Source organism: Rhinatrema bivittatum, chromosome 1, assembly GCF_901001135.1.
Source record: "Rhinatrema bivittatum chromosome 1, aRhiBiv1.1, whole genome shotgun sequence".
Classification (NCBI taxonomy): Eukaryota; Metazoa; Chordata; class Amphibia; order Gymnophiona; family Rhinatrematidae; genus Rhinatrema; species Rhinatrema bivittatum.
The window spans coordinates 563,858,515-563,885,279 of NC_042615.1; the positions used below are offsets into that span (position 1 = coordinate 563,858,515).

Here is a 26,765-nt window from a genome sequence, read left to right on the forward strand (position 1 = left end):
TTATAAAATCTACCCCTATGTGTTTAATGTGGTTTAGGATAGTTTCTTTTATATTTGTACCAATAGATATATATGTATTGGTATTTCATGTTTTTTGTAAATATGAATTAAACTAATAAAGAATTAATTATAAAAAAAGGAAAGGTTTGATTTTTTTGCATTATTAGTACCCTTTAGGTATTTAAAAATCTGTATCATATCTCTCTGACTCTCCTCTCCTCTAGATATACATGTCTAGGTCTTTAAGTTTATTCTCAAATGTCTTTTGGTGCAAACCCCATACCATTTTGGTTGCCTTTCTCTGGACCACTTCTATCTTATCTCTATTCATTTTGAGATACATCTCCACAATTGAATAGTACTCCAGGTGAGGCCTCACTAGTAACCTGTAGAAGGGCATTATCACTCCGTTTTCTTGCTGGTTATGCCTCTTTCTATGCAGCCCAGCATCCCTTTGGCTGGAAGGTCCTTGCTTCACTGTCTTCACATCATCAGACACTATTACCTAAGGTCTCTTTCCTGGGTACATCAGCCTATTGCCCCCCCCCCCCCCTTTACCAAAATGTACATTTCTTTTAGATTACCACACCCCAAATGCATGACTCTGAACTTCTTGGCATTGAATCCTAGCTGCCAAACCTATGACCACTCTTAGAGCTTTCTTAGATCACTTCTCATTCTCTCTACTCCTTTGGGATTTCCACTCTGTTGCAGATTTTAGTGCTATCTGCAGAAAAACAGTATCTTTCCTTCTAACCATTCTGCAATATCAACACTCAGGTATTGAACAGAACTGATCCCTAGAACGCATCCCTGATGCACTCCAGTTACCACCAGTAGAGTTCCTTTTACCACTACCTGCTATCATTTCAGTCAACCAGTTTCTAATTCATTGCACTACCTTTGGACCCACTCCCAGGCCACTCATTTTTTTTCTTGAGCCTCCTGTATGGGACTGTGCCAAAAGTTTTGCTGAAATCCAAGTAAATCACATCAGTGCTCGTCCTTGATTTAATTCTTCGCCACCCATAAAAAAAAAATCTATTAGGTTCGTCTGGTACAACCTTCCTCTAGTAAAATCATGTTTCCTTGGATCCAGTAATCAACTGGATTGTACATAGTTCACTATCCTGTCTTCAGGGTGAATCTAAATGTCAAATCTTTTGGCAAAACATTAATGGATATTATGTTATGATAATAATCAAATTAAACAATCATTACAAACAAAGATTCCTATTGGCTTATTTGCATTTTTAATTTATATTTATTTGTTTTGTAAATCTATTACATAGTAGAAAAATATTTAGAAACTTGCAAGTGAATTTTCAAAGGCGATACATATGTAAATGTAACATACTATCATAGCAGTTTTCAAAAGCCATTTACCTGCGTAAGTGCATTTAACGTGGGTAAAGCCTACGAACAATTCATGGCATATATTGTAGCAATTTTCAAAACCCCACTTACTCTGGTAAAGTGCATTTATATATGGAAAACCCAGTTTTATGTGTGTAAATGCTTTTGAAAATCAGGCCCTTAGGTGCTAGACAAACCTTTTAGAAGCCAAGTTTTTTTGTCCTTTTTTTTTTCTTGGCTTTTTGCTCTTTATCTTTTTATCTATTTTTAATGTTATTTTTCTCTTTGTTTTTTGCTTTTCTTTGCTGTCCCCTTCATTTCCATATACTTTCTTCCCTTATCTTTTCTCGTTCCCTTACTACTTCCCAGGATTCCAAGCACTCTTCCCTCCTCATCCACTTCACATACGTTTCCACTCACCCCACCATTCTCCTCCTCCTCCGTGGTCTGACAATAGAGCTTCACCTGCAATAGTCACTGCAATACTCCACAGCTTGGGCTCCACTAAAGTCTCTTGCATTGGATGCAAGGCCTTGGACTTTAGGTGCCTGGGATTTTCTAGTCCTGATCTAATATGAGTATAGGACTTTTGAAACTCAGCAGAAATTATGGTAATTATCCAAGGCCTTAGGCTGTCCTAAGGTTTTGTATGAAAAATATTTTTGATGGCATTTTAACATTATATATATCTTTATGATTTTAGTGGCCTTTTGTGTAAGGTGAGTGCAGGGAATGAAAATGCATATCTCACCACGATCCATTTGGCTGCATTAGGAAGACTGGAACCAAGCCTTACTCCTTTGGTTGTTGCCTTCAGGTACTGGGCAAAGGTGAGATTTTTTTTTTATTTTAAAAAAATTATACAATGTTTGCTAACAATTCCTACTTCCTTTCTGTCCTGCCAAATTTCTCCCACGTTTTATACCAGCCTTCCATGTCACCCAGTAAGCATGACTGAGTAATTACCAGTTCCCTTGCTGGCAGAGGGCTATAGGGGAAAGTCTTATCTGACATTAATGCTCTCAAAAAGATCTTTCCACCAGGAAATCATCACCACAGTAGCAGCAGATCCCACCTGAACATGCGATTTGAACCTGAGCCTCAAGGGCTAACAGCCCTTCAGTTAGACCTTAGGAGTCAGGTCCCTTACCTCAACACACAATTTTCTTTTTAGTTGTCCCGTAGCTATATATTATAAAGCCCATCTTGGTGAGAATTTGTTTTTGCTAGTTAAAGTTTATTTTAGTTCAAGCTGAAGTTTAGAAGTAAAACCTTGTTCCCCTGCCATCCCTGGGCAGCATGCTATAGTGGATGAGGGGGCATGTCCTTTGTTAGCTAGTGCTAACAAATAATAATAATAGTAGCCATTACCCCTCCATCTCTGGGCCTGTTCATACTACTTTTCTGGTTCACCAAGGCTTGAATGGACCTAAAGAATGGGGGATCCTTAACTGCTGTGGTGTACAGCAGTGCAGCTTGAGCCAGAGAGCCTACATAGTACAATGTGTTTTGAAGTCTAAATAAGTGCCCCACTTTTTAAACAATAAAAAGTACAGTTTTGGCAGTCATAGTTTATTTTTTTGTTAGAGGAAGGTCTTCTACGTTTTTTTGGATAACTACTTTTAAATGACTCACCAAAACCTTGTTAAAGTGCATGGAGATTACAAAGCAAGTGCCCTGTTCATCTTGCAAACTTTATTTTAAAATATTAATAAAATGAATGTCTGCACTTGCCTATGCATATATACAATTAATGTTGTGACTTATTAAAATGGATGTCAGTTCAATAATCACACTTTTAATATCAAAATACTTGACCAAATGAGGAAGACTGATATCTTTAATTTTTTGCATATGTTACCCATAGGAGCAATTTGTGCTTTTGAAGTAAGAATAATTGCATATTTCTCAGTGCAATGAAATAGAAAAGGCTAACAGATCAACAGACAAATTAAATGATAATAGAATCAGAATTGCCAAGTCATATTGTCTGTATGGAAAAAATTGTGTTGACTGTATCTTCGTAGCCATATTTTTGAGCATTAAGGATGTAGACAGACTGTTATCAGTAGTATTTGTATTAAGTGAGTCATTCAGCAAAATACTTGAATAGCAAAGGCAACGTGGTTAAAGTACTATTGTGCTGAGTGGAGACTTAGTATCCATAGGACAATTTTCCCATTAAATTCATATATTACATTTTAAAGCAGCTTTGTGAACAAATGATTTAGCTACAGCTCATTCCTTTTCATTCGGGCCAATACAGTAAAGTTCGCAGGCGAGCGCACAGGCCAGTGTCCTGTGCGCGCGATACAGTAAAACAAAATATTTAAATTTGGGCCCGCGGTAAAAAGAGGCGCTAGGGACACTAGCACATCCCTAGCGCCTCTTTTTGGACAGGAGCGGTGGCTGTCAGCGGATTTGACAGCCGACGCTCAATTTTGCTGGCGTCGGTTCTCAAACCCGCTGACAGCCACGGGTTCGGAAACCTGACGCCAGCACAATTGAGCATCTGATTTTCAACCCGCGAGCCACGGACCGATTTTAAATTATTTATTTATGTATTTATTTATTTACTTTTTTACTTTTGGGACCTCCGACTTAATATCGCCATGATATTAAGTCAGAGGGTGCACAGAAAAGCAATTTTTACTGCTTTTCTGTGCACTTCCCCGGCACCGGCAGAAATTAACGCCTACCTTTTGGGTAGGCGCTAATTTCTTAAAGTAAAATGTGCGGCTTGGCTGCACATTTTACTTATGTATCACGCGGGAATGACTAATAGGGCCATCAACATGCATTTGCATGTTGCGGGCGCTATTAGTCTCAGGAGGGTTGGACGCGCATTTTCGACACGCTATTACCCCTTACTGAATAAGTAAGGGGTAATAGCGCACTGTTAACCCACACTGTTAACCCACAGTTAACTGTTAACCCACAGTGTGTTAACCCACACTGTTAACCCACTGTTAACTCCACCGGAGCGCACTAGGTTTGGATTTATGAGATTGCTGACTTTATCAGAGAAGAATCGGGCAAGATCTTTGCAGGTCTTTGTGTTGCTGTCTGTGGATGGGGCAAGAGGAGGAGGTTGCGTCAGTTTGGAGACTAAGTCGAAGAGGGTTCTAGGGTTGTGTTGATGTTGATGAATTTTTACCAAAGAATTCACGTTTGGCTTTGTCGGTATCGGTTCTGTAGATGTAGAGGAGCGTCCTGTATCTGTCGGGGTGTGGAGAGGTGGGGTGTTTTCTCCAGGTTTTTTCGGCTTGACGGAGTAGTCTTTTGGTGTTTTTCAGTTCGGGGGTGTACCATGGAGTATTGTAGGAGTTGCTGTTGGGAATTGCTCTGGTGATGATGGGGCATTTTGATTTGGCGAGTTTTGCGTTGATGTCAATCCAGGAGTTGATGGCCGTGTTTGGGTCTTTGAGTTCCAGTGCAGTAAGAGCATTAGTGAGGTCTTCAGCAAGGATGTCACTGGGGCATGGCTTTTGGAAGCTGATGTATTTTTTGGAGTTATTTGGAGTGGGGTGGTGGGTTTTGAGGTGGAGGGTGGTCTGGATGAGTCTGTGGTCGGACCAGGGAATGCTGGTGGTGATAGTAGGACTATTGGATGTTGAGATTTTGCTGTTAAGAAAAAATGGGCTGAATGTCAGTTAGTGTCGCCGCAGGAGATTTGTAGAGCAGTGACATGTTCTTCTCTTCAGACTTTATCTTGCCATTATTATTTAGATGTTCAGGCTCCAGGATAGCCGACCTTTGGCGAAAGTGTGTTTTGCGGAGCCGTGACGTCGGGCGTCGTGACGTCAGCCTTGAGCGCTGAATCGCAGGGGTCGCACAGGCGCACAGACGCGCATTCATCCAGGCGGAGGAGCCGGCGGCAAAAGCCGCCGGCTCCTCCGCCTGGATGAATGCGCATCTGTGCGACCCGGCCTAGATTTAACACGCGACCACCCGCCTCCCGCCGCCGCCTGCCGGCCGTCTGAAACTAACGCGCGTCCACCCGCCCCCGCCGCCGCCGCCTGGAACAGGCGCCCACCCACCCGTGGCCTAGATTTAACACGTGACCACCCGCCCCCCGGCTCCCGCCGCCGGCCGCCTGGACCCACGCGGCCCTCCGACAGGTATTTAAAAATTTTTATTTTTTTTTCTGACAGGTTTTATGTGTCCCACAGCATTACATTTTCTCGATCATCTCTGTATCGCTTTTTTTTTTATTGTGTTTTATTGTTTTTGAGTATCTTAAGCGGTGTCGATGGATTTGTTACTAGACTCACAGTCCTAACACCTACTTGGGGGAGGCGGTAAACTAACACGTTAAGGCCGCGGCAAAACAGCGGGTTACTAAGGAGATAATATCAGCGCCCGTTACAGTATCGGAGGGGAATAGCTAATTCCTTCATTATACAGCTTTTTCGTTCATTTACATGCTGGGTGCGGAAAGGGTTATGAGTCTATTTTAGGAAGCGCTAAGGACGCGTGAAACTGGAGACTGTATCGCTGGATCGCCTTACTCGTCTGTATTGTGCGCTCCCAGCACGTTACAGACGGGGAATCTTTAACCGCACGTTACTGTATCGACCTGTTTATTGGGGTCCTATTTTCCAGCTAGACTGCTTTGTTTTTTCCTAGGTTCCTTTTTTTCCAACACCTCCTCTTAGGAACTGTAGCTTCATACAGATTAGACAGCAAGCATTTTGTGCTATTTGCTAAAACTTTGTAATTCACGTCTAGTAGAAGCTAGACTTTAAAGGGAGATTACCCAGGTTATAAATAAATTTAAAACGTGGTTTTAAACAAACCTTTGATTTATACTTGGATGTATAGTATTATAAATTGATTTTTATATCGTTTGATTCATTGTTGGTGGCTTAAAACAAGCCTTTGGAGTATAATTTGGATGTCTAATATTGTTTTTGATGCTGACATTATTTGATTAAGAATATTATCTTTTATTATTGTATTTATTTAAAAGATTTGTTACCTGCACCTGAAGCGGGGTACAGTAAACATCCATGAAATCAAAAGTAAAATAAAATATAAACAATGTACAAACCAAACTATACGAACATAAAGGAGCAAAAATATTAAATACTTCAAAAGCAAGGGAAGACATAACTGACAGCTATGGCAATTAAAAAGAGCCATAATTCAAGAAAAGGGGGAGCAATGAATTATTCGGAAGAAAGTAATTACTCATTTAAGTTTAAAGATTCATGAAAAAATTGAGTTTTAAGTGCCTTTTTAAACTGCACTGTGTCTGACATGAAACAAAGACATTCAGGAAGTGAGTTCCATAATTTGTTGGCAGCTGAGAACTGCAAATGAGTTTAATATCTTAAATATTATGTTGTTTTTTTTAAATTATTTACTGTTTGTTTCAAAGGATATGCCTGGATATTGTGTTAGATTTTTCTTTTTTTTCAGTGTTCTGATTGTTTTGTAAATTTGATATATGGCTGATTGTGTACCTCGCTTGTAGATTTATTCTAAACATGTTATAAATGCACTGGTTAATAAGTAGCCTACGATTACATTATAAATCAGATTTCTCAAATGCAGCATTAATTTAATTAGTTTATTCATTTTGTTGTTGTTTACTGGTGGCTCCAGATTGGAGTACTGATATTAGAACATTTGTAGAAACCAGATCATACATTGAGGGTTCTGTTGAGGTGTCTGTTATGTTTGCGTTCCTAGTTGGGGTCCATAGTCAACTATAAAACATAAACTTAAAAAAGCTTGCAAACTGAAACTAAAGAAATGAATGTTAAATTTGAGATACTGGTTTATAATAATCCATGAGACAAGAAAAAATGGTTATAGGTTAATATGTATCATTTAATGATGTTTCATTCTTCTTCTCACCCTGTCCCCTCCCCCCAAATAGCTTTGCCACATAGATCAGCCGGAAGAAGGAGGCTTGCCACCTTATGTGTTTGCCTTAATGGTCATCTTCTTTCTACAACAGAGGAAACAGCCTCTTCTGCCTGTATATTTCGGATCGTGGGTATGAACATTTGTTAGGTGACACCATACATATTATGGTATTGTCTTCAAATTTTGGCATTTTATTGATATCCTATTAATGCTTAAAATTTAATAACAGCTTTTTCACTTTTCTTTTCTTGTCATGCTTGCTACTGTCTGCTGACTAAAGGAGCAAAGGGACATTGCTACTATAAGGCCTGATGTACTAATAGATTTTTCCATTTGGTGTCTATAGGGAAAATGCTTACTATATAGACATCTCTGACAAGCTCTTTCTGACCATCCATGTATGCCTTTTCAAGGGCTGATCCCATTTTTAAATCAAAAATCCACAACCTGAATGTTTCACTTGTGTAGCTTTATCAGTGTCAGTCAACTCTATATCATCTGTCCCAAATCTTTCCCTTAACAATAATATCTTACAAGAAAGCATCAAAAATCATTTACTTTGTATGTATTGGTCTCTTTCCTACTGTAAATAAGTGCCATTCAGGGGCCGGCCCAGTGGTGGGGAAGGTCCCCGGTTCAATAGGCAGGTCGAATATTCTGCTCTCAAAGTCAACCAAGGCTGTGAATGCTGTAGAGGCAGCATTCACAGCCCCATGGGGGGAGGGAGTCATGGTCATTGCTTAAGGGTAACACTTAGTAGCTAGAATCAGGGCACATGATTGCAGGGTTCTGGAAGGAACCATGGGACATGACCTCTGGCCCAGGACCATCACTGTAATGACCAATCTAGGAGAGGGATGGGAGAAGGGAAAGGGGAGATATAAGAGGAAAAAAATCCCCGGGTAGTTGTGAATGAAGGCAACATGACCCTAGATCCCAGCACTGGTGGAAATTGTGCTGGAAGTACAAAGAAATAGGTGAAAACTTCAAGGTTAAAATTAAAATATAAATAAGTAAATAAATGACATTCAGAATACTCAGATCATCTTCATTCTCTGCTTTTAGTAAATCGATTATACTTCAATAGGAAATACAAACTATGCTAAAAATAAAACTCTTGTGAAGTGACTGTAAAGAGCATGAGGTATATGTACCAGCTCTATAGCCAGGAGTGGTGCTGACCAGAGTAGCCCAGTGGTAAGGGTAGGGTTGAAGGGAATGTGAGTCATCTGTTACTTTTTTAAAGGGTTGGGAAGATCTCACTCAGGGTATATTGGTTTTCAAATCAGAGGCAGTTTGAGTTTTTTCATCTTTGCTGGCTGCAGTAGCTTCTATTATACTGATACAAAAATGTGTGTCTTACTAAAGGACAAAAACATTGTGTTCAAAATAAGAACATAAGATAACCCTCCACTTTATTTGAAAGGGTGCTGGGAAATGAAGGCACTTAGTTCAGATTTTCCTTTCCAACACATACACAACATTGTATCAGACGCAGCAAAATCTATCAGTCTTATTTGGTTGAGTCAGCTGCATCTGGTGTATGAATCTCCTCTTCTTGAGAAATACATTCCAGCAGGGAACATTTGCATCAGTCCTGAAATCTTTACTGTTAAGATAATTAAAACTGAGACACTCCTGCTTTACTAGAAAACTTGGAAAATGCTGAAGGAGAAAAATTTGAATTGCTCTGCCAAAATTAATTATTTTCCTATTTCCTGAGGACAGGTTTGAAAGCTCAAGGAAGGCTTGTCCACTCCCCTACCATATTTTGGAGTTGGTTATTGTCCGTGCCAGTTCTAGAGATTTTTTTTTCCCTTGGAATACGTTCCTTGTGCATGGGTATTCAGTATTAAAATCCCATATTTCTTTAACTTTATTCAGCTTTGCCTGTTTTTTCTTTTATTCAGATTGAGGGATTTGCTGTACGCAAATCAGTGAACTTTAACCTTAAAATGGTTGAAAATAACATGGTGCTGTGGGAGTATAGCCCAGCTGCTGATGATAAAGATCATCGCGATGATGAAACTCTGCGCAGAGGCAAGGTTTGTGCTAATGCAGCTTCTGTACCTTCATCATGTCCTAGTGAACTGTGTGCACCCTGTGCAGAGCAAACCAGGTATTCCGCATTAAGAGTTTTCTCATCCTAGCCCTTGTCCCTATACTGCTTCTTATCAGCATGCTTGTACCTATGTTCCTCTTTGTGTCGATCTTTCTAGGTCTGTCTTTTTTCTCTACAATAGATTTTTTATTGTGTTTACATTTTTATTTTTCTTTGATAACTGAAATCTGCACGTTTGTATCAAAGTCACACCGTTGAAATGTCATCCTATGAGTTCACACTCACTGTCACAAATAAATTAGGAATGCATCAGGTTGTGACAGGAAAAGGTTTTGATGACAGAAAAGCAGTAACTCTGTTCATGTAGAACTGTACTGATAACCTTTTCCAAGCTGGATGATGCTTAAGAAAAAAGCATCAAGTATTTTCTTCTACTCTGAAAGCTGGAGCTTGTAGTTCAAAAATAACTTTCATTGGATTAGCAAAAGACATAGTTGTAGAGCATGAGCTTTTGAAACCTGTGTAGTCTTGCAAGTTTATGCACTACAACGATGTCTTCATTGATCCAATCAAAAGTATCCCAGACTACAGGTTACAGCTTTCTTCAGTACCAATGTGGCCCCTAGAACTTTTCTGCTCAGAAATTCAACAGTCTTAAGTGCTAACCTAATGATTTATATACAATTTGTTGTGCTACAGTATAATTTTTTTTGAGTGCTACTGTCATTTTATTGGCTGGTTTATTTATATTTTGTTTAAAGAAATGATGTAGAAAAAGCACTAAGTTCCTTGAACAGCTCTACCTTTGGCTCCTGAGCTTTGTGTTAAGTGATGATGTAAAAAACAAGTGCCATATTCACAGTTGGTTTTAGCTTAAATCCAGCAGGTTATAGGATTTTGGACATCATGATTTACCCATGGTCACCAGTTTCATGTGATTCCTTGACAACTGCAATAGAATCTAGCCCTAGCCACAGAATTGCCAGAAACTGCCCAGTCGCCTAACATTGCCTACCTCAGGCTGCCCTGTGGCCTCCCCTTTCTCCCACTATTGCAAAAATGGCTTAGGCTGCCTTATATTCCTTTTTGGGATTACAGGCACAGGCCACTCAGCCTCCCTCTCTTCCTCTGATACAGACATGACCTAAGTGCCTGCTGCTATCCCTCTCTTCTTCTGCAGTAGATGTGGCCCAGACCACCCTGCTTCCCTCCAGCTGCTGATGCTGCTACCAGCACCATGCGGCTCACAGAAAAGCAGAGCTGTGCACAGCTAGGGAAGACAAAATGAAAGCAGCCTTGAGCAGCATCAGGAGAGATGAGAAATCTTGAAGGAGGAACTATCTAAGAAGAATGACAGGAGAAGGCAATAGAAAGAAAGACAAAAGGGAAGGAGAGACTTGAGAGAAGATGGGAGGAAGAGAAGACTGGGTGGGTGAGAGCACTGAGAAAAAGGAAGGAGATGAAGGAAGGAAGGAAGAAGAGACCAGAAAAGATTGCAAATAGGAGAAATGGTAGGACGGAAAGACTACAGAGGGGAGGGAGACTGAGGAGGAGAGGTAGGGGAAAAGGATGGGAGGTTCCTGTGGAAAAGGGAGAGACAGGCAATAGCGAAAGGCCGAGTTTAAAAGGGGAGACTGGAATAAAAAGAACAAAGGAAATGTAAGAAAGAACAAGGAATTAAAGATTATAAAAGGGAAATAAAATGTATAAACAAAAAAAATTAAGAGAACAAAATAAATCATTCAGAGGCACGCAGAGTTTAGAAATTTCTTTTAAAGGAAAGAAGCATTTTGGTAGCTAAATGAATATTTGAATACATATCCAGCTAAATCCTAGCTGGTTAATAAATTAGAAAGCTAGAAAGTAGCCAGTTAAGTTAGGGGCATTCCAGAGGGACATATCTGGGAGGAGTAAATTTAGTCGGCACTGTTAACTGGTTAATTCTATTATTCAGAGTTAGCTGGTTAACATTGCCAGCAAACAGGCCGATACAGTTTGCGATTGGACGCGCGTTTTCGATGCACTAGCTTTACTCCGTATTCAGTAAGGGGTAATAGTGCGTTGAAAATGCGCATCCACCCCCCCCAAACCTAATAGCGCCCGCAACATGCAAATGCATGTCGATGGCCTTATTAGGTATTCCCGCACGATTCAGAAAGCAAAATGTGCAGCCAAGCCGCATCCAAAGGCAGGCGTTAATTTCTCCGGGCACCGGGAAAGTGCACAGAAAAGCAGTAAAAACTGCTTTTCTGTGCACCCTCCGACTTAATATCATGGCGATATTAAGTCGAAAGTCCCGAAAGTTAAAAAAAGTTAAAAAAAAAAATTTGAAATCGGCCCGCGGCTCGCGGGTTGAAAACCGGACACTCAATTTTGCCGGCGTCCGGTTTCTGAACCCGTGGCTGTCAGCGGGTTTGAGAACCGATGCCAGCAAAATTGAGCATCGGCTGTCAAACCCGCTGACAGCCACTGCTCCTCTTTTTGCCGCTGGCCCTCATTTGAATACAGAATCGCTCGCACAGGAGAGCAGCATTTGCCCACTCTCCCGTGACTTTTACTGTATCGGCCCGTAAGTCTGGTCAGGCCAAGGTGCTGTCCTAAAGTTAACTGGTTAAAGTTAGCTGGCTAACTTTAAGATAGCCAGCTATATTCAGTAGTGCAAGTGTATTATTGAAGGTACCCCTAAATTTAGCCTGATAAGTTTATCTAACTTTGCTATCTGGATTGTGTCTGAATATGGACCTTGTAAATTTTAAATAAAAAGAAATGTATTTGTATTGAGAAACATTACATATGTATGTGTGTATGTATATATATGTTTATATACATATATATACTGCAAAATCTTTAAAATTGTGCAGCAGACGTTTCTACCTCTCACTTTGAACAATTGCAGGAGGCTGGTAGCCTTGTGTTTTTTTCCATCTATAAGCAGACTGAGTTAGCCATTACATGTGGGTGAAGTCATCTGGCGGCACCTAACAGACCTCTCTCGCATCTAGTAGCATGTGTGGGAATTCCTGCACAAGCATTGCCTCATGAGCCTGCTTAGTTTGTTTTTTTTCATCTGAGAACCAGCATGGACTTGGGTACCTCTAACACTCTCTTTGCTTATATTTTTCTAAAATATTGATATGTTTAGGCTTAAAAATGCTTCGCTGCCTTAGCAGCCCCCAAATAGCATTTTAGTGCTATTACTAAAAAAAAAAAAGAAATATTCTCCTCAGGATACTTTATTTAAAACTTTTTCTTCATTGCCTAACCTGTACCTTCTGCAGTATTTTCTGCTGTCGAAAAGGAGGAGGAGAAAGAAACTGCAGCTTCTGGGATTCATCACTTGGAGCCCCAGCATTCTCGGTGCGAGTGAGACTTGCTGTTTCAAGGTTCACCCTCCCTATAGCACAGTGGCTTTAGGGATGAGCAGGCTGAATGAACTCTGCATCTTCTGATGTTTTAGCCATTTGGTGCAACATCGATGCTCCAGCCCCATTAAGCAAGCTCCATGGAATGGAGCTCTGTCAGAGTCCGCTTTCGCTTATAGTTGCTCTGGGATCCGTAGTGGAACAGTACCTCCAACATGAGAGCCACATCTGGCATTGTTGACTCAGGCACCTGCTTACAGTGCGGTTGATACAAGCTAAAGCACCACTGATGCATGCATCACCCGTGGTATTGTCAATGTAGGAAGACACAGTGATGCTGATACCACTGATCTCAAGGTGTGCTGATTCAGGAACTTGCAGCGCAACCAATGAACAATCTTGTGGATGCTAACCACATCGATGCATGTATTGCCACTGAAGCAAGCTGCTGAGATGCCCCGATGCAGACAGCCACAGCCGATGCATGGAGCCCCGCTGATGTAAGATTTCCTAACACCGCCAACATAAGATTTTCCTGGTGCTGCCAGTGCAAGATCTAATGACATTGCTGATGCAATATCTCCTGACACTGTCAATGCAAGATGAATTCTGCACCATCACTGCAAGCACCCCTCAAGGTGCCCTTCACATTGCAACCGAATGACGCAACCAAATTTTGTGCACCTTCAGCAGCGCAATCAAGGTTTTTGTGCCCTTTGCGGTGCAGTCGAAGTCTATGTGCCCTTCATGGCACAGCCGAGGTTTGTGCACAGTGAAACTAAAGTCAGCGCTCAAGGTGCCACTGATATAAAAGTTCTCAGACTGTCAGCATACAGAAACTATTGACAAATGTGCAATAAGAGATAGCACTTCGCTTGATCTTGGTCACTACACCCTACATATAGGACCTGCATATTTGGAGTGCAACAGAGCCAAAGGTCTTCTATAGCCTGTACAGGCACTTTGAGTGACCCAATTCTGGATTACAGGGAAATATCCCCTATAATAGCCCCTTTATGTTTGTGGTAATTTGACTACCTGACCTTGAGAAAGTGCGACTTTCCTCATCTCTTCCTAGCTGAAGAATAGTTACTTCTGCAAGGAGGAATCTCTTCAAAGTCGCAGGCTTGCAGATAAGACCTCCCCTCCCCCACCACCTGCTGAGGAGACCAGGTTTTCTCCATTCTCTTCACATGTCAATGTGGGGGAGCGAACCAGAGTTCCTGTAATTCAAGATGCTGCATTTGTTTGTTTGTTTGTTTATTTATTTATTTATTTATTTATTTATTTAAAACTTTTATATACCGGCGTTAGTGGGGACATCACAACGGTTCACATATTAACAGCAAAAGAGAAAATTACATAATAACAGGGCAATGGAACTAGGGGGGGGGGGGAGAACGAAAGTGAAGCATAGAAGGATAGAGAACATGCCGCAGAGGCAGTAAACAAGGAATTACAACAGTTTACAGTATTAGTGGTATTATATACATAAGAGACTTAGGTATTATATACATCAGGTATTACATACATCAGAGAATTAGGTATTACATGCATCAATAAGAGTTAGGTGCAAGTTAAGGGGGCACTTAGTAGCCTGGGCTATTCTGGGTAGGCTCGTTTGAATAGCCAGGTCTTCAATTTCTTCTTGAACTTGATGAGACAGGGTTCAAGGCGCAGGGTGAGGGGCATGGAGTTCCAGAGGGAAGGGCCGGCAATTGAGAGGGCACGGTCACGGGTGAAGGAGAGGTGGGCTGTTTTTAGGAAGGGTACACGTAGTGTGTTGCTATTAGAGGATCTGGAAGGGCGGGAGGGATGGTGAGGGGTGAACGGGATATCTAGCCAGTTGGAGTTGTGTGAGTGGATGGATTTGTGTATGATGGTGAGGGCTTTATAGTGGATACGGGAGAGGATGGGGAGCCAATGGAGGTTTTTGTTAACCTCTTAAAAGAGCAAAAGCAACCAGGGTATAAGAACATAAGAAATTACCATACTGGGTCAGATCAAGGGTCCATCAAGCCCAGCATCCTGTTTCCAACAGTGGCCAATCCAAGCTACAAGTACCTGGCAAGTACCCAAACACTAAGTAGATCCCATGCTACTGATGCCAGTAATAGCAGTGGCTATTCCCTAATCAAATTGATTAATAGCAGTTAATGGACTTCTCCAAGAATTTATCCAAACCTTTTTTAAACCCAGCTATACTATCTGCACTAACTACATCCTCATAAGAACATAGGAAATTACCATGCTGGGTCAGACCAAGGGTCCATCAAGCCCAGCATCCTGTTTCCAACAGAGGCCAAACCAGGCCACAAGAACCTGGCAATTACCGAAACACTAAGAAGATCTCATGCTACTGATGCAATTAATAGCAGTGGCTGTACCCTAAGTAAACTTGATTAATAGCCATTAATGGACTTCTCCTCTGGCAGCAAATTCCAGAGCTTAATTGCACGATGAGTAAAAAAGAATTTTCTCTGATTAATTTTAAACGTGCTACTTGCTAACTTCATAGAATGCCCACTAGTCCTTGTATTATCTGAAAGAGTAAATAACTGATTAACATTTACCCATTCAAGTCCTTTCATGATTTTGTAGACTTATCATATTCCCCCTTAGCCATCTCTTCTCCAAGCTGTGCATCCCTAACCTCTTTAGCCTTTCCTCATAGGGGAACGGTTCCATGCCCTTTATCATTTTGGTCACCCTTCTCTGTACTTTCTCCAGTACAACTATATATTTTTTGAGATGTGGCGATGGGAATTGCAAACAGTATTCAAGGTGCAGTCTAACCATGGAGCTATTTGCCATTCTCTTCATAATAAATCCTAACATTATTTGCTTTTTTGACCACCACAGTACACTGAGCTGATGATTTTAATGTAATATTAACTATTAAAATCTTTTTCCTGGGTGATAACTACTAATATGGAATCTAACATCATGTAATTACAGCATGGGTTATTTTTCCCTATGCATCACCTTGAATTTGTCCACATTAAATTTCATCTGCCATTAACTGCTATTAATCAAGTTTACTTAAGGAATAGCCACTGCTATTAATTGCATCAGTAGCATGGGATCTTCTTGGTGTTTGGGTACTTGCCAGATTCTTGTGGCTTGGTTTGGCCTCTGTTGGAAACAAGATGCTGGGCTTGATGGACCCTTGGTCTAACCCAGCATGGCAATTTATGTTCTTATGGATGCCCAATCTTCCATTCTCACAAGGTCTTCCTGCAATTTATCACAATCCACTTGTGATTTTACTACTCTAAATAATTGTCTCATGTGCAAATTTGATCATTTATAAATATATTAAAAATCACCGGTCTAAATACAGATCCCTGAGGCACTCCACTATTTACATTTTTCCACTGTGAAAACAGACCATTTAATCCTACTGTTTCCTGTATTTTAACCAGTTTGCAGTCCACAAAAGACATCACCTCCTATCTCTTGACTTTTTAGTTTTCTTAGAAGTCTGTCATGAGGGACTTTGTCAAACACCTTCTGAAAATCCAAATAAACTATATCTAATTAGCCACGTTTATTAACCCCCTTCAAAAAAAAGTGAAGCAGATTTGTGAGGCAAGACTTCCCTTGGGTAAATCCATGCTGACTGTGTTCCATTAAACCATGTCTTTCTATATGCTCTGTGATTTTGATCTTTAGAATAGTTTCCACTATTTTTCCCGGCACTAAGTCAGTCTCACTGGTCTATAGTTTCTTAGATCACCTCTGGAGCCCTTTTTAAATATTGGGGTTACATTGGCCACCCTCCAGTCTTCAGGTACAATGGATGATTTTAATGATAGGTTACAAATTTTAATTAATAGAATAAAAATTTCATTTTTTAGTTCTTCAGAACCCTGTGGTGCATACTATCTGGTCCAGGTGATTTGCTATGCTTTAGTTTGTCAATCTGGCCTACTACATCTTACAGGTTCATAGTGATTTAGTTCAGTTCATCTGACTACTCATCCTTGAAAACCATCTCTGAAACCGGTATCTCCCCAACATACTCATTAGTAAACACAGAAACAAAGAATCATTTAATCTTTCTACAATGGCCTTATCTTCCCTATGATCCCCTTTAACCCCTCAGCCATCTGTTGGTCCAACTGACTCCCTGCCTGAATTATTACACAATTTTGAAAAAAAAAATCTTTTCAAATCTCATTGCTTAATGCATGAATATGTATTCACCAACTCCATGTGGTACAATTCTTGTATGCTTGTGCACAGAAGCTGAAGCCTTTGATTCAGCCCCAAAAAGTGGTAGTGTTTCAACCACTCTGGAATGCGGAACAGTGCAAGTGCCATCTGTCTCCATCATCTATGAATTTTTTGATAATCTTTCATTACTCCATTGTCTCTTACAAGAGCTCCCCATAGGGGATGATTTTGAGCTAGTATACTACGTGATGATGTCTTCAACAAAGTGGTAAATGCTCCTTGACTAGAAGAGCATCTCTTTGAACAAAATCTAAGGGAAACATTTCTTAATAAAAGGAGCAGCTATCTATGGAGCCAAAGCAGGAATCCCCCTCACGGTGCTCCTACTGTACTTTTAAAAATGCCATTTTCTCAAATATACTCCTTCTGTGAATTTCACAGTACCGGCTTCCACCTTTTCCACCCCAGTAACAATAGCCCTGACTCATATTTTACAGCAAGAAAGCTGTCTGCCAAACAAAATAAAGCAGCCTGGTCCAAGCTTTTTGATTACTATGGGAAATCAGAATTCAACTGTTCCAGATGGGGAAAACAAGCCTTCCTGGAGGAGTGACATAACATCACCAAAGATCATTATATTTTCAATATTTTAGAACCTGGAAACTGTTTGTGATTTTCCAGGAATTATTAATCCTTCATTGTTCAGTTTCTGTTCAGGTCTGTCTTACTTGATGCAACTTTGCCTGGAAAAGGAGTCATTTTGCCACCTAGGGATATAGATCCCTTCCTTCCATATCACCATCATGGGCATAGGGTGTGCTCCTGATACTTTCGTATTTCCAAGAAATCAGGGGTGCTGAGATCCACCTTGGATTTAAGGAGCCTCAATCAATTCCTATCCAAGAGAAGTTTGATTCAAATGCCTCCAATACAATCCTTTCCTTTATCCTGAAGGGAGAATGGGTGTGCATTCTCTATCTGAAGGCTTCACGGGGTTTCTTTCCACTGTCAATACATAGTGCTCCTTTTTGGCCTGTCAGCACCAAGAGTACTCACCAGGCGTTTCACTGTAGGAGTAGACACTCCTGCGATACTAGAGCTTCCAAGTCTTCCCATATCTAGGCAACTGGCTAATTGTGCCTGGTTCTCAGGAAGTTACATTGACTACCCTAAAAATTTCAATACAGCCACTTCAGGTGTTAGCTATTTTAGTAAAAATTGAGTGACCTTTTTTTCTGATTCTCTGTTGGAAAATAACATTCATTGGAGCCTGGATGGTTTCTCTTCCAGAGAGAGCTTACATTCCAACAAGGCGAGCGACACTCTCAGATCCCTAGTGTACATCTTGTTGAACACATATGATATGTACACAGCTAGATATGTAATGTTTTTTTTCGCCTATATGGTGGTAGCTGTGTTTGTGGTTCCACTCGCTACGCTTTATACATGACACCTACAATAGGGCCTTCATTCCCAATTAGACTATTTCACTTGCCCTTTGACAATCAAACTGCATGTTTCTAAAGAAATGAAACAGGAATTTCCTGGTGTGTAGCAGATGGATTCAGGACCAATGGGTATAGTGTACTTCTGATAGCAATTGGAGATGGATCAGATTTCAATCTCACGTCAGCCCTAGTACAAAGTGCAGAAAGTGCAGCTCTTCAGTATTTTCCGTCTCCATAGCAGTTAGGGACTCTATGCACACTCGCACAGCGTTAGAGTAATTTTACCAAAGAAAACCAAAATAAAAATAAATCTTACCTCTACAGACGAGCCCCGCTCTCCTGCGGTGACACCCATTGGGTCCCTCCCCCAGTTGAGAATTCCCGAGGTGATTTCCGCGATCCCTCGGAGGTAAGCCTCGGTCTGGCGGCCGACCTTCGGTAGGGGATCCAACTCATGGCCCTCCCCAGCTGGTACCAGGTTCCAGCCTTTTGAATAGTACGCTGGACCTAGCATTGCAAGCGGGACACCCCCCCCCCCCCCTCAAACGGGGCTCCCCAGGGACACGGCGCCCCTGGATGGAATTCTTCAAAGGTCTGCATACCTTCGTCCACATGCAACCTGGGCCTCCTATAATACGGCCACAAGCTCCACCAGAGGACCTCAACATCCTGGGTCCCTCTATGCCCAGGGAAGTGATCCCACCACCCAGAAGCCCCACCTTCGGGGACATGGACAACTCGGATGAGGAGTCAGAACCCCTGGAGGAAGGCGTACTCCCTCCGGGGACAGAACCCCACCAAACCATGAGACGCTTCTTCACCAAGGATGAGCTTCCAGACCTGGTCACACACAGCTTAAAAGAGCTTGCTATCCCGGACACAAGCACCTCAGGGGAACCTAAGATGAACCCCCTACTAGAGGGGCTCCGTCAGACCTCCCGTCATTTCCCACTATTACAAGCCGTCCAGCAACTAATTGACCTGGAATGGGATGCCCCGGAAACTACGTTCAAAGGGGGGCGGACTCTGGCAGCCATGTACCCTCTGGACCCAGCTGCCAAAGATCTCCTGGCATGTCTGAGAGTGGATGCCATGGTCTGCGTGGTTTCGAAGCGCACTACTATCCCAGTGGAGGGAGGAGCAGCACTCAAGACAGACTTCTGGAATCTATCCTCAAACAGTCCTTTGATGTCTCTGCTATGTCTCTACAGATCGCGGACTGCTGTGCCGTGGTGACACGCGCCTGCTTATCACAGACCAGGAACAACACTCCTGGGGAAGCCTTGGAACCAGCAGTATCATTCCTCACGGATGCTGCTTCTGATCTGGTGCGCACCGCAGCTAGAGGAGTGTCATCTGCCGTGGCAGCCAGAAGACAACTCTGGCTCCGAAACTGGTCGGCCGACGCATCTTCCAAAACGAGACTCACAAGGATGCCCTTCAAGGGAACCCTCCTGTTCGGAAGCGAACTAGAGAAACTAGCCAACAAATGGGGCGAGTCCCCACTGCTGCGGCTACCGGAGGACAGGAACAAGAGAAACCAGCGACCCTTCCCCTGAACTTCCAGAGGGCAGAGGATCACAGCACTTCAACCCATATAGAAACACATATCAAGCGACCCGCCCCGCAGGCCGGAGCTAGTCCTTTTGGAACGAGCACAACAAAAGGGGAGCCAGCTCGGGCCCAGGCCCCAGCCGCACCCCACAATGAAAATCAGCCAACCCATCCAAAGGAGGAAGCCATAGGGGGCAGGCTTGCCCTATTTTACCAAAGATGGGTTGAGATAACTTCGGACAAGTGGGTCCTAGCCATCATTCGAGAGGGATATTACCTGGATTTCCACCACCTCCCTCCGGACATGTTTGTGGAATCCCCCTGCCACGACCCTTCCAAGAGGATGACAGTGGAAGCTACACTGACCAGATTACTAGCCTTAGAGGGTATAACACTGGTATCTCCGCAACAAGTAAATACTGGACATCATTCCATCTATTTTATCGTTCCCAAGAAAGAAGGAACGTTCAGGCCCATCCTGGACCTCAAGTCGGTCAACCGTCACCTGAAGATTCCTTGCTTCTGCATGGAAACCCTACGCTCGGTAATAAGGGTGATACAACCGGGGAGAGTTCCTTACATCCCTGGATCTGTTGGAAGTCTACCTAAACATTCCGATCCATCAAGAGCATCAGCGTTTTCTACGCTTCACGATCCTGGACCATCACTACCAGTTCCGGGCACTACCATTCGGGTTAACCACAGCACCCCACACGTTCACCAAGATCACAGTGGTGGTGGCAGCAACACTAAGGAAGGAAGGAATCCGCGTACACCCTTACCTAGATGATTGGCTGATCAGGGCGAAATCCCCAGAGGAGAGCCACCAGGCGACCAACAGAGTCAGAACTCTACTGGAGAGCCTTGGGTGGGTGGTCAACACAAACAAGAGCTGTCCGCATCCCTCCCAATCTTTAGAATACTTGGGAGTCCGGTTCGACACCAAACAAGACAAGGTCACCCTGACACTGACAAGGAGATCGAAATTGAGGAACCAGTTGCGAACTCTGTTGAGCGAGCTTCGCCCCATAGCATGGGACTACCTACAGGTCCTCGGCCTCATGGCATCCACACTGGAAGTAGTGCCATGGGCAAGAGCTCATATGAGACCCCTACAGCACTCACTACTATCACGATGGAAACCACTGTCCCAGAACTACACCATATGCCTTCAGTTCCCGGACAAAGTCTGGACCCAACTACGATGGTGGCTACAAGAAGACCATCTGAGCCAGAGAGCAAGACTATCCTCACCATCCTGGATCCTGCTCACCATGGACGCCAGTCTTTGAGGATGGAGAGCACACTGCCAGGAGCTGACCGCTCAGGGACAATGGAACAAAGAAGAGTCAGGGTGGAACATCAATCACCTAGAGGCCCTGGGCAGTCAGACTAGCCTGCCTACGGTTCGGTCACAGACTCAAGAGACAAGTCAGTGCATCAGTCAGAGTAATGTTGGACAATGCCACAACAGTGGCCCACATCAACCGTCAGGGAGGAACCAGAAGCCAACAGGTGTCTCTGGAAATAGACCCCCCTAATGTCATGGGCAGAAGCGAACCTTCAAGAGATCTCGGCCGTCCAAATCGCCGGGAAAGACAACTTCGCTGCGGATTACCTCAGCAGAGAAAGTCTAGACCCAGGAGAATGGAGGCTGTCGACCACAGCATTCCAATTGATAGTAAACCGTTGGGGAACACCAAACATGGACCTCCTGGCAAGCCGGTCCAACGCCCAAGTGCCCAGCTTCTTCAGCCGCAGGTGGGAGCCCCAGTCCCAGGGAATCGATACCCTGCTACAGATCTGGCCACAGGAGACTCTGTTATACGCCTTCCCACCGTGGCCCCTATTGGGCATAATCATCCACAAGATAGAACACCACAGGGGACCAGTACTTCTAGTGGCCCCAGACTGGCCAAGAAGACCGTGGTACGCAGACATGCAAAGACTGCTGACAGGGAACCCCCTCCCTCTACCTCCACACAGAGACCTGCTCCAATAAAGACCGATCCTCCACGAGGGTCCAGCTCGATTCTCTCTTACAGTCTGGCCATTGAGAGGACTCGCCTGAGGAAGAGCAGATACTCGGGGGCAGTAATTGACACCCTACTCCGAGCACGCAAGTTCTCCACACCCTAACATACATAAGGATTTAGAGAGTGTTCGAAGCCTGGTGCAAGGACCACGACATCGTTCCATGCTCAGTCAAAATTCCTGCGGTTTTGGAATTCCTACAGAACGGACTACATGTTGCATTCATGCCTGTTCTCGCCCTCGCTCCACCCTCTCTACCTTACTGGCGACTCCCTTCGGGTCTGACGCGGCTTCTCCTCGCCGTACTTCCTGGAATCCCCGGGCTGGCCTGACGCTGCGGATCCGCCATGTTTCTTGATGACGTAAAAGTGCGCGCGCGCTCCAGAGTTTGTACCAGCAAGGGCGTGAACCTCGGGGGCGTTCCCCTGTAGTGATGTCATCCGCTTCCACTTTAAAAGGTCTTTGCTTGCAACTACGAATCGAGTTAGCAAGGGGAATTCTTTCTCCGCTGCTCTGCCTCCACCACCTTACCAGGGGTACCCGCTCCTCAGGGGTCCTGCTCTCTCTCTTCTTGATTTCAGATTGCTAAGACGGGATCCGGTACTCGCTCCTCGAGGACCTATGTCCCTGAATGCTCAGAAGACTCCTGACTACCTGGAAGCGATCGCAGACGTGAACACAGTGAGTTCTACTACAGATAGGAACCGGTACTCGCTCCACGAGGGCCTATGTTCCTAATCTCCAAGACTCCCTTCTGTCTAAGACGTTATCGCAGGTACAGAGATCGTGAGTCATTATTGTGGATTCCAGATAGGAACCGGTACACGCTCCACGAGGACCCATGTTCCTAAATCCCTTCTCAACTCTCTTCTATTTCAGAAGCTATTACTATTATATACCTATATCTTGTGCATTACTATTATAGATTGCAGATAGAAACCAGTACTCGCTCCATGAGGGCCTATGTTCCTAAAAACCCTCCAAAGACTCTCTTCCCTTCCATAAGCCATCTCATACACAGATATTGTGAGTTCTCATTTCAGACTGCTTATAGGAACCAGCACTCGCCTACGGCTCTTGTTGAATATACTGAAGACTCTGTTGCAGAGAAGCCATTACAGATCTCTACAATTGTGACTATACCATCTACTACTGGCTATGTATCCAGCATTCCCTGTCTACTCACTACCTATAGTCTCTCTCTACAGCTCAGCAACCCAGAGACCGCAATTCCAGTATCTGAGGTACTTCAGCCCTGCCTGGCACATCAGCTCACCACTGCCACCTCTGGTGGTTCTACTTCCTGTCTAAATAAAGAACTATCTGTGTTTGTCTCCATACTCCAGCCTAACCGGTGGCCCCTCTCAGGATATCCTCCTGGGGGCGCTGTCATCTGCCATCGGCCCAGGGATTCACCAGTTTACCTCAAGTGTTCATTCCTTACAATACTAGAGCGGTATTATACGACTGCCACTCTGTGGGAAGCCAACCCACTACAGATCATTAACTCCGCCTATGGAGTATTACAATTGTTAGCGCTTCCCCTTGGCAGGGTGATCCATAATCGATTGCTAACTCCCTGGCGTTCTTATAACAGATTGCTATCCATAGCAGCAGGGACTGATAACAGATTGTTAAACTCCTCTCTCTCCAGGAGAAGATCCATATCAGACTGCTAACTACTCCCCCTACAGGAGGAGCTCGATAATAGATAGCTAATTCCAAGCAGCAGAATTATAATAGATTGCTAACTCCTCCTCTCTGGAGGAGCAGATCTACAACAGATTGCTAACTCTGCAGTCAGATCCACAACAGAGTGCTAACTCCTCCCTTCTTGAGGAGTAGATCATAACTGATTGCTAACTCCTCCCCTTCTTGAGGAGTCAAGCCTAATAGATTGCTAACTCCTCCCTTTTGAGGAGCCAAGCCTAACACTATCCCCAGAAGAGTGAACGGTAAATTTTGGCAAGCAGTTTTGCATAGCCTGTTCAGCCAGTAGTCAGCTCACCACGGTAGCTCAGAAAATGCTCTTCTGTAACTCTCAGCTTGGGACTCCCCATATGTAATGGCTCCTTCTTCCTACTTATCGATGGGAAAAAGCAAACTTTCTTACCATAAATGTGTTTTCTGTAGATAGAATGAATTAGCTATGTAATACCTGCCTCTGTGAAAAGTTAACTACTTAGTTGGAATTAGCTCAGATATTGACTGAGAAGGCTCACAAGGCAACACCCATATGAGAATTCCCACACATGCTCAGTAGAGCAAAAGCTCTACAAGCTTGAGAAGAGGTCTGCTCAGTGCTGCTGGATTACGTTACTTACATATAATGGCTAATTTATCCTGCTATCTTCGGAAAACACTGTTTATGGAAAGTAAACTTGCTATACTAGAAGGAGGTCATTTCAATTGTGATTAATTTATTTGGCTGATTAGATATGGTTTGCTTACGTTTCAATAAAGTCTTTGTCACCGTTCAATACAGTAGGTTCATAAATATGCTGAGCAGCATACGTGTTGGTCTTAAAGTGATAAATTGGATTAAAAACTGAAGTGATAGGCAATAGAGAAAAGTCATAAATGGATTTCATGCCAAGAAGAGTAGGTGGTACTAACAGAGTGGTACAGAGTTCTGTCCTGGTTCCAGTTCTGTTCAGTATTTTAATAAATTATATTGTAAGAGGGACTGGTGAGAAAGAAAGGCTTGTGTGCTGGCAAACCTTCAACAGGTGGCTGTATCAAATAGTGAGTGAAAAAATGAGTAGTCTAGAATGCTTGAATAATAGTCAAGAATTTGGCAATTATGATTTTACACAGAAAGTGCATAGTTATGGATTTGGGGCACAGAATCCCAGAAAGGCATTCGATGAAAAGGCAAAAGGTACTGATCTACAGGATCTTGACATGATCAAACCTGATGTTCCCAAGATTACCAAACTGTGCAATAAGGCAGTAGCAAGACCCAGAGGGATGTATATGGAGAGGTATAAATAGTAGAAAATGGAGAAGAAGATGCCTCTTCCCTTTCCATCGCACTAGACCAATGAGTTTTGTCATCCAACAAGCAGATGGGGATAGAGAACAACTAGATTGCTGAACCTGTCTTATATAAGTCCCTATGTAGCTTGCAGCTCTCCAATATTCTGTATTCCTAGCAGATGGTGGACATGCAAGACCTGTGCAGCTGTAGAAGTCTGAGAAGAAATTGCTTCTGGGTGTTGGACCTAGTGGTGTTGCCAGTTGAGTAGGGTCAAGCAGGGGGTTAGTGGTCCCTGACTACCATAGATACACTAGCTCTAAGGGGCTGAAAGTCATAGGAGTCTGGATCCCTTTTCCCACCCCACCCCTGCTTGTTTTGTGAAAAAAATAAATGATAGTTGGAGCCAGAACTTTCAGCTGCACCTTAGCTTTTAGGCTTAGTCCCTATTTGCCTGATGGAATGAAGCTGTTTTGAAGCTTTTAAAAAAAACAAAACAAAAAACCAAAGAAGAAGAACCAAAACATCTGCCTGGTAAATACAGCTCTTTTTGCTGAGTCTGGGATTGGGCAGAGAGGCAGTGCCTTTGTGGCCCTTCCGTGGCCTCTGCTCCCCATGTGATTTTTGCAGTAGAGTGCATGTGAAGCCCAAGAATGGCACTCTGGCAGAGCATGGGAAACACCACTTGACCTGCAGGAGATACTGCAGTAACTTCACTGGCTTTGTTTTATGTAGGAGCTGTGTTAGAGGTGCTGATCAGCTTGAGATGAGTGTTAGAGACTCTCCCAGCAAAAATGAAGTATGTGTATGGAGGTTTCTCCCACACTGGGCCCAAGGCCAGTGGCAACAGTAGATGCAGACCCCTTTGGGGAAATGGGGGTGAAGAATCTGTACCTTCAGGATCTGTGGCCATTTTGTCTGTGGGGGAGTTCCGTGGACCTTATGCAGGGACTTCAAAGCTTAATTCCAGCAGAGCTGGACTCTTGGCTGCCACAGGAAAAGGGAGTACATGGTCAGGGGTTAGGTGATTCTGCCTTGCAGCATTCTTCTGTGCCATTTTCTTTGGAGTTTGTGTTGTTGTTTCATCAGGCTTTTTATCTGAAGCAGGGATCTTCCTTAGCAGTGGCTGCCTTTTCAGTTGCTGTTTCTGCATCCCTCTCCATTTCAGGACCCCAGAACCTCACGGTTGGCCAAGAGGCCCAAGTGGGAGATTGAATTGAACTAGGATGAACATTCCGGGATTCCAGAGTCAAATATTCTGCATTTAGATTCCTGGAGTGTAGAGGAATGGGATAGTGATCCTGAAGGAGGGGCTTAGAGGATACAGAGATTCCAGCAGCTGAGCATTATTATCTGCTGGTGGAATACTAGTTCAAAAGGGAGGATTTACTGTCAATGATTGCACAGAAGCTGGCAGCTTTAAATATAGTGAAGGAGCAGACAAAATACAGCAGAGCGGCAGGAGATCACATTTTGGAAGGGTTGAGGAAAACTGCAGTCTTTTTCTGTGCATTGAGCTATTAGGGCCTTGAAATTGGTGGAGTTGGATAGTTCAGAAGCTGGGTTAAATATGGGCAGGGTGATGAGTAAGTTAATACTCTTCGTCTACTGAGGAAAAAGAGAAACTTAAGATCTCTAATTGGTTTCAGCAGTATCATGGAAGACCACGTTTCCAGTGGAGGAAAGAATCCTGAAGGATTTTCAGTATAGGAAGATTGAGGCACTGCTTTAAGCAATCTTTTCAGATATCTTCCCTGGGACTACAGGCATCCATATGTAGCGGTTATATGGACAGAATGTTTGCACCGGATTCAGGGAGTGATATAGATCCAGAGGAGACCACACATCTGAACTGGCCTTCATGGCATATGCATTCTGTGACCTTATTAGAACTTTGGTGAGGGGCATGTCCTTAG

General features: G+C 43.3%; 1 protein-coding gene across 8 annotated transcripts in view; it reads left to right on the forward strand.

Moving 5' to 3' along the window:
• TUT7 (terminal uridylyl transferase 7) overlaps positions 1-26,765 on the forward strand; it is a 575,072-nt gene that overhangs the window by 224,215 nt on the left and 324,092 nt on the right. For all 8 annotated transcript variants that reach the window (XM_029617137.1, XM_029617096.1, XM_029617130.1 and 5 more), the window contains 3 exons: positions 2,060-2,186; positions 7,244-7,363; positions 9,144-9,278. In XM_029617137.1, coding sequence (XP_029472997.1) covers positions 2,060-2,186; positions 7,244-7,363; positions 9,144-9,278 — 382 coding nt within the window. The remainder of the gene's footprint in view (positions 1-2,059; positions 2,187-7,243; positions 7,364-9,143; positions 9,279-26,765) is intronic.